The sequence below is a fragment of the Haliotis rubra genome, unplaced genomic scaffold (genome assembly GCF_003918875.1).
Source record: "Haliotis rubra isolate DU_JTF1 unplaced genomic scaffold, ASM391887v1 Scf7, whole genome shotgun sequence".
In the NCBI taxonomy this organism is placed as follows: Eukaryota; Metazoa; Mollusca; class Gastropoda; order Lepetellida; family Haliotidae; genus Haliotis; species Haliotis rubra.
The window spans coordinates 330,716-339,509 of record NW_025767412.1 but is presented as its reverse complement, the minus strand read 5'-3'; the positions used below and the strand labels follow the sequence as shown (position 1 = coordinate 339,509).

At 29.9% G+C, this 8,794-nt stretch overlaps 1 protein-coding gene across 1 annotated transcript in view; it reads left to right on the top strand.

Annotated features, from left to right (window-relative positions):
• The first annotated feature begins 311 nt into the window (after window positions 1-311).
• LOC124258578 (mesoderm-specific transcript homolog protein-like) overlaps window positions 312-8,794 on the top strand; it is a 54,691-nt gene continuing 46,208 nt past the window's right edge. Inside the window, exons 1-2 of the mRNA XM_046692642.1 lie at window positions 312-469; window positions 2,221-2,386. Of these exons, the coding sequence (XP_046548598.1) occupies window positions 2,233-2,386 (154 nt within the window). The 5' untranslated portion in view covers window positions 312-469; window positions 2,221-2,232. The remainder of the gene's footprint in view (window positions 470-2,220; window positions 2,387-8,794) is intronic.

The window sequence follows — 8,794 nt, the reverse complement described above, 5'->3', positions numbered from 1 at the left end:
AGCTGGATTATTGCTGAGTGCGGCGTAAAACTAAAGTCACTCACTTACTCTTCTCAAAACTTACCACGCACTGTCAAAAAAGGTACATTACTTTAGTCTTACAATGTGTAATGTACATTTTTCCAGTTAAAGGGGGCTTGATTACATCATATTTTTTAAAATAAAATATATTATATCATGGGGTTTTACGGGCAAACAATGCTGATTCGCCTGAACAAACAATTCAACGGTTACAACCTTGTTATCTACATGATTTATTTGCGTCATCCAAGAACCTCGGCCACCGACTCGTTTCAAACAAGAGGAAAGTTTGGTCACGTGATAAGCAGGTCAGCTTGTAACAATTTTATGCAAGTCATGTCTGCGGCGGATAACGCTGAATCATGAATGCACGATAACTAGTGTGCAGGTCTGCACGAGCTCCAAGTTCTCTAAACATCTTCAGAGGACGAGCAGGGACATTGCTTGCGTGAGTCGTTTCACAACATGTTACAATGTTCAGTTAATGTTTTCTCTTGCATACAATGTGTGCATAGTTTCATAGACAATTTAAATAACAAATATACGCAATTAATTTCTTCCCTATGTGGATTGATGAATGTGTCAGTTTGTCCACAATGTCGCGTGAAGGTAAAATGAATTTTGCATGATTGAAGTTTGAACATTTAAAAATTCAAACTATGAATGCCATCGCTAAAGGATGATAAATATAAATCTGATGTCCTGGGCGAGAGAGTGGGTCAATGTCGTCTACTAGCAAATCTAGCCTTCGTTGGACGTGTTATCAGATCGAGGCCCGGACAGGACCGGTAAAGTTAGATATGGTGGAAAACCCACTCTCGGAGTATTATAGCTGGATGTCGACTTACAGTGAGACACTCATGATATGTATTACCTATCTGACTGACCAGGTCTCTGGAGCTGTATGCATTGTTATGTGTTGTAAACTCGACTAAGGACATCCATATTCCAATGACACAACATTGATTGTGCTTTAGTATTACAGTCCGTTTGAGTCAGAAACGGACCGATGAATTGCAAATTTTATCATTGTACAAAATTGCCACATAAATATAAATAGTACACATGTTTATCATTTACTAATACCCAACAGCTTTCTTATATTTGAAATTTTCCGGACTCCACCAAAACAGTTCTTTAAGAAACTATCATTAAAATTTTGACACAATTCACTATTTGTTACGAGGGAGGAGTGCAGAGAAAGGGACAGCCACGTGTGCGAGAAAGGATGGAGACGGCACAGCACAGGCTAATGAATCAATAACTTGGTGGGCATTTGTGCACGAGCTTCTCTAACACCTGCCTGTCCCTCTCTCTGCACTCCTCCCTCGTAACAAATAGTGAACTGTGTCAAAATTTTAATGATAGTTTCTTAAAGAACTATTTTGGTGGAGTCCGGAAAATTTTCAAATATAAGAAAGCTGTTGGGTATTAGTAAATGATAAACATGTGTACTATTTATATTTATGTGGCAATTTTGTACAATGATAAAATTTGCAATTCATCGGTCCGTTTCTGACTCAAACGGACTGTAGTTAATACTGTTTGTCACAGTAGAGACCAGGGCCTCCTTTCACAAAGCATTAAGGTGATCGTTTTATGGATAATTATGATATTGTCTAGTCTCTGGTCATGTATGTCCATTTTAGGACAACAATATTAATATCTCTTTGGGACCGTTCATAATTTATGGCTAGGGCGGGTGATGATGATTTTAAGGAGAAGTATGGACAATGTGACTGGAACAGACCCCCCCCCCATCCCCGCACCCTCCTCTAAAATTTATGTGCAAAGTAAGTGACCCTCCTTGCATGTCATGAACAAAATCAATGCCCCCCGCCCTAAGTTTTAAGTATAATATTTTAATATCTATATATACAAAATTGCTGACCCCCCTACCTCCCCAGAACAAAAAAATTTAAAACCCTACCCTCTAAAATCATCAACAAAACCTGTGGCCATAAATTATGTACGGTCCCTTAGAATTATATCTTTTTACACGTTTGTAGACGTATATAGTGATACCCTTGACGTCCATGCCGGTATTACCGGGGTGTGCGTCCATGCCGGTATTACCGGACTGTGCGTCCATGCCCGTATTACCGGGGTGTGCGTCCATGTGCGTATTACCGGGGTGTGCGGTACTGTAAGCTGAACGATACCACTGCTGTGTATTATCAACTGTGTTTGTTGCAACAGGAGCTGTGAACGATGCCGTCGGTGGTCGAAATTGCCGTCGTGGTGCTGAGTGTTGCCACTGCAGTGTTCTTACTCTACCCTGCCCCTCCGTTATCTAAAAGACTGTCGTCATGGAAACAGAGAGGCAAAATATACAAACACAATGGCCTGGAGGTTTTCTATATTGGTAATGATAGTGTTACACTAGTAGTGACTTAAACTACTATTTTCTATATTGGTAATGATTCTGTTATACTAGTAGCGACTTAAACTATTACTTTCTATATTGGTAATGATTCTGTTATACTAGTAGCGACTTAAACTACTATTTTCTATATTGGTAATGATTCTGTTATACAAGTAGCGACTTAAACTACTATTTTCTATATTGGTAATGATTCTGTTATACAAGTAGTGACTTAAACTACTATTTTCTATATTGGTAATGATTCTGTTATACTAGTAGTGACTTAAACTACTATTTTCTATATTGGTAATGATTCTGTTATACAAGTAGCGACTTAAACTACTATTTTCTATATTGGTAATGATTCTGTTATACTAGTAGCGACTTAAACTACTATTTTCTATATTGGTAATGATTCTGTTATACTAGTAGTGACTTAAACTACTATTTTCTATATTGGTAATGATTCTGTTATACTAGTAGCGACTTAAACTACTATTTTCTATATTGGTAATGATTCTGTTATACTAGTAGCGACTTAAACTACTATTTTCTATATTGGTAATGATTCTGTTATACTAGTAGCGACTTAAACTACTATTTTCTATATTGGTAATGATAGTGTTATACTAGTAGTGACTTAAACTACTATTTTCTATATTGGTAATGATTCTGTTATACTAGTAGTGACTTAAACTACTATTTTCTATATTGGTAATGATTCTGTTATACTAGTAGTGACTTAAACTACTATTTTCTATATTGGTAATGATTCTGTTATACTAGTAGTGACTTAAACTACTATTTTCTATATTGGTAATGATTCTGTTATACTAGTAGCGACTTAAACTACTATTTTCTATATTGGTAATGATTCTGTTATACTAGTAGTGACTTAAACTACTATTTTCTATATTGGTAATGATTCTGTTATACTAGTAGTGACTTAAACTACTATTTTCTATATTGGTAATGATTCTGTTATACTAGTAGCGACTTAAACTACTATTTTCTATATTGGTAATGATTCTGTTATACTAGTAGCGACTTAAACTACTATTTTCTATATTGGTAATGATTCTGTTATACTAGTAGTGACTTAAACTACTATTTTCTATATTGGTATTGGTAATGATAATGTTATACTAGTAGCGACTTAAACTACTATTTTCTATATTGGTAATGATTCTGTTATACTAGTAGTGACTTAAACTACTATTTTCTATATTGGTAATGATTCTGTTATACTAGTAGTGACTTAAACTACTATTTTCTATATTGGTAATGATTCTGTTATACTAGTAGTGACTTAAACTACTATTTTCTATATTGGTAATGATTCTGTTATACTAGTAGCGACTTAAACTACTATTTTCTATATTGGTAATGATTCTGTTATACTAGTAGCGACTTAAACTACTATTTTCTATATGATGTGTAAGTGATTTTCTGTTATACTAGTAGCGACTTAAACTACTATTTTCTATATTGGTAATGATTCTGTTATACTAGTAGTGACTTAAACTACTATTTTCTATATTGGTAATGATAGTGTTATACTAGTAGTGACTTAAACTACTATTTTCTATATTGGTAATGATTCTGTTATACTAGTAGTGACTTAAACTACTATTTTCTATATTGGTAATGATTCTGTTATACTAGTAGTGACTTAAACTACTATTTTCTATATTGGTAATGATTCTGTTATACTAGTAGCGACTTAAACTACTATTTTCTATATTGGTAATGATTCTGTTATACTAGTAGCGACTTAAACTACTATTTTCTATATTGGTAATGATTCTGTTATACTAGTAGTGACTTAAACTACTATTTTCTATATTGGTAATGATTCTGTTATACTAGTATTTTCTATATTGGTAATGATTCTGACTAGTTGAAACTACTATTTTCTATATTGGTAATGATTCTACTATTGTTATACTAGTAGTGACTTAAACTACTATTTTCTATATTGGTAATGATTCTGTTATACAAGTAGTGACTTAAACTACTATTTTCTATATTGGTAATGATTCTGTTATACTAGTAGTGACTTAAACTACTATTTTCTATATTGGTAATGATTCTGTTATACTAGTAGTGACTTAAACTACTATTTTCTATATTGGTAATGATTCTGTTATACTAGTAGTGACTAAACTACTATTTTCTATATTGGTAATGATTCTGTTATATTAGTAGTGACTTAAACTACTATTTTCTATATTGGTAATGATTCTGTTATACTAGTAGTGACTTAAACTACTATTTTCTATATTGGTAATGATTCTGTTATACTAGTAGTGACTTAAACTACTATTTTCTATATTGGTAATGATTCTGTTATACTAGTAGTGACTTAAACTACTATTTTCTATATTGGTAATGATTCTGTTATACTAGTAGCGACTTAAACTACTATTTTCTATATTGGTAATGATGACTTAAACTACTATTTTCTATATTGGTAATGATATACTAGTAGTGACTTAAACTACTACATTTTTTCTATATTGGTAATGATTCTGTTATACTAGTAGTGACTTAAACTACTATTTTCTATATTGGTAATGATTCTGTTATACTAGTAGTGACTTAAACTACTATTTTTCTATATTGGTAATGATTCTGTTATACTAGTAGTGACTTAAACTACTATTTTCTATATTGGTAATGATGATAGTGTTATACTAGTAGTGACTTAAACTACTATTTTCTATATTGGTAATGATTCTGTTATACTAGTAGTGACTTAAACTACTATTTTTCTATATTGGTAATGATTCTGTTATACTAGTAGTGACTTAAACTACTATTTTCTATATTGGTAATGATTCTGTTATACTAGTAGTGACTTTAAACTACTATTTTCTATATTGGTAATGATTCTGTTATACTAGTAGCGACTTAAACTACTATTTTCTATATTGGTAATGATTCTGTTATACTAGTAGTGACTTAAACTACTATTTTCTATATTGGTAATGATTCTGTTATACTAGTAGTGACTTAAACTACTATTTTCTATATTGGTAATGATTCTGTTATACTAGTAGTGACTTAAACTACTATTTTCTATATTGGTAATGATTCTGTTATACTAGTAGTGACTTAAACTACTATTTTCTATATTGGTAATGATTCTGTTATACAAGTAGTGACTTAAACTACTATTTTCTATATTGGTAATGATTCTGTTATACTAGTAGTGACTTAAACTACTATTTTCTATATTGGTAATGATTCTGTTATACTAGTAGTGACTTAAACTACTATTTTCTATATTGGTAATGATAGTGTTATACTAGTAGTGACTTAAACTACTATTTTCTATATTGGTAATGATTCTGTTATGTTATACTAGTATTGGTGACTTAACTAGTAGTGACTTAAACTACTATTTTCTATATTGGTAATGATAGTGTTATACTAGTAGTGACTTAAACTACTATTTTTTCTATATTGGTAATGATTCTGTTATACTAGTAGTGACTTAAACTACTATTTTCTATATTGGTAATGATTCTGTTATACTAGTAGTGACTTAAACTACCATTTTCTATATTGGTAATGATTCTGTTATACTAGTAGTGACTTAAACTACTATTTTCTATATTGGTAATGATTCTGTTATACTAGTAGCGACTTAAACTACTATTTTCTATATTGGTAATGATTCTGTTATACTAGTAGCGACTTAAACTACTATTTTCTATATTGGTAATGATTCTGTTATACTAGTAGTGACTTAAACTACTATTTTCTATATTGGTAATGATTCTGTTATACTAGTAGTGACTTAAAAACTACTATTTTCTATATTGGTAATGATTCTGTTATACTAGTAGTGACTTAAACTACTATTTTCTATATTGGTAATGATTCTGTTATACTAGTAGCGACTTAAACTACTATTTTTCTATATTGGTAATGATTCTGTTATACTAGTAGTGACTTAAACTACTATTTTTATATTGGTAATGATTCTGTTATACTAGTAGTGACTTAAACTACTATTTTCTATATTGGTAATGATTCTGTTATACTAGTAGTGACTTAAACTACTATTTTTCTATATTGGTAATGATTCTGTTATACTAGTAGCGACTTAAACTACTATTTTCTATATTGGTAATGATTCTGTTATACTAGTAGCGACTTAAACTACTATTTTCTATATTGGTAATGATTCTGTTATACTAGTAGCGACTTAAACTACTATTTTCTATATTGGTAATGATTCTGTTATACTAGTAGTGACTTAAACTACTATTTTCTATATTGGTAATGATAGTGTTATACTAGTAGTGACTTAAACTACTATTTTCTATATTGGTAATGATTCTGTTATACTAGTAGCGACTTAAACTACTATTTTCTATATTGGTAATGATTCTGTTATACTAGTAGTGACTTAAACTACTATTTTCTATATTGGTAATGATTCTGTTATACTAGTAGCGACTTAAACTACTATTTTCTATATTGGGTAATGATTCTGTTATACTAGTAGTGACTTAAACTACTATTTTCTATATTGGTAATGATTCTGTTATACTAGTAGCGACTTAAACTACTATTTTCTATATTGGTAATGATAGTGTTATACTAGTAGCGACTTAAACTACTATTTTCTATATTGGTAATGATTCTGTTATACTAGTAGTGACTTAAACTACTATTTTCTATATTGGTAATGATTCTGTTATACTAGTAGTGACTTAAACTACTATTTTCTATATTGGTAATGATTCTGTTATACTAGTAGCGACTTAAACTACTATTTTCTATATTGGTAATGATTCTGTTATACTAGTAGTGACTTAAACTACTATTTTCTATATTGGTAATGATAGTGTTATACTAGTAGCGACTTAAACTACTATTTTCTATATTGGTAATGATTCTGTTATACTAGTAGTGACTTAAACTACTATTTTCTATATTGGTAATGATTCTGTTATACTAGTAGTGACTTAAACTACTATTTTCTATATTGGTAATGATTCTGTTATACTAGTAGTGACTTAAACTACTATTTTCTATATTGGTAATGATTCTGTTATACTAGTAGTGACTTAAACTACTATTTTCTATATTGGTAATGATAGTGTTATACTAGTAGCGACTTAAACTACTATTTTCTATATTGGTAATGATTCTGTTATACTAGTAGTGACTTAAACTACTATTTTCTATATTGGTAATGATTCTGTTATACTAGTAGTGACTTAAACTACTATTTTCTATATTGGTAATGATAGTGTTATACTAGTAGTGACTTAAACTACTATTTTCTATATTGGTAATGATTCTGTTATACTAGTAGCGACTTAAACTACTATTTTCTATATTGGTAATGATTCTGTTATACTAGTAGTGACTTAAACTACTATTTTCTATATTGGTAATGATTCTGTTATACTAGTAGTGACTTAAACTACTATTTTCTATATTGGTAATGATTCTGTTATACTAGTAGTGACTTAAACTACTATTTTCTATATTGGTAATGATTCTGTTATACTAGTAGCGACTTAAACTACTATTTTCTATATTGGTAATGATTCTGTTATACTAGTAGCGACTTAAACTACTATTTTCTATATTGGTAATGATTCTGTTATACTAGTATGTGACTTAAACTACTATTTTCTATATTGGTAATGATTCTGTTATACTAGTAGTGACTTAAACTACTATGTTTCTATATTGGTAATGATTCTGTTATACTAGTAGTGACTTAAACTACTATTTTCTATATTGGTAATGATAGTGTTATACTAGTAGTGACTTAAACTACTATTTTCTATATTGGTAATGATTCTGTTATACTAGTAGTGACTTAAACTACTATTTTCTATATTGGTAATGATAGTGTTATACTAGTAGCGACTTAAACTACTATTTTCTATATTGGTAATGATTCTGTTATACTAGTAGCGACTTAAACTACTATTTTCTATATTGGTAATGATTCTGTTATACTAGTAGTGACTTAAACTACTATTTTCTATATTGGTAATGATTCTGTTATACTAGTAGTGACTTAAACTACTATTTTCTATATTGGTAATGATTCTGTTATACTAGTAGTGACTTAAACTACTATTTTCTATATTGGTAATGATAGTGTTATACTAGTAGCGACTTAAACTACTATTTTCTATATTGGTAATGATTCTGTTATACTAGTAGTGACTTAAACTACTATTTTCTATATTGGTAATGATAGTGTTATACTAGTAGTGACTTAAACTACTATTTTCTATATTGGTAATGATTCTGTTATACTAGTAGTGACTTAAACTACTATTTTCTATATTGGTAATGATTCTGTTATACTAGTAGTGACTTAAACTACTATTTTCTATATTGGTAATGATTCTGTTATACTAGTAG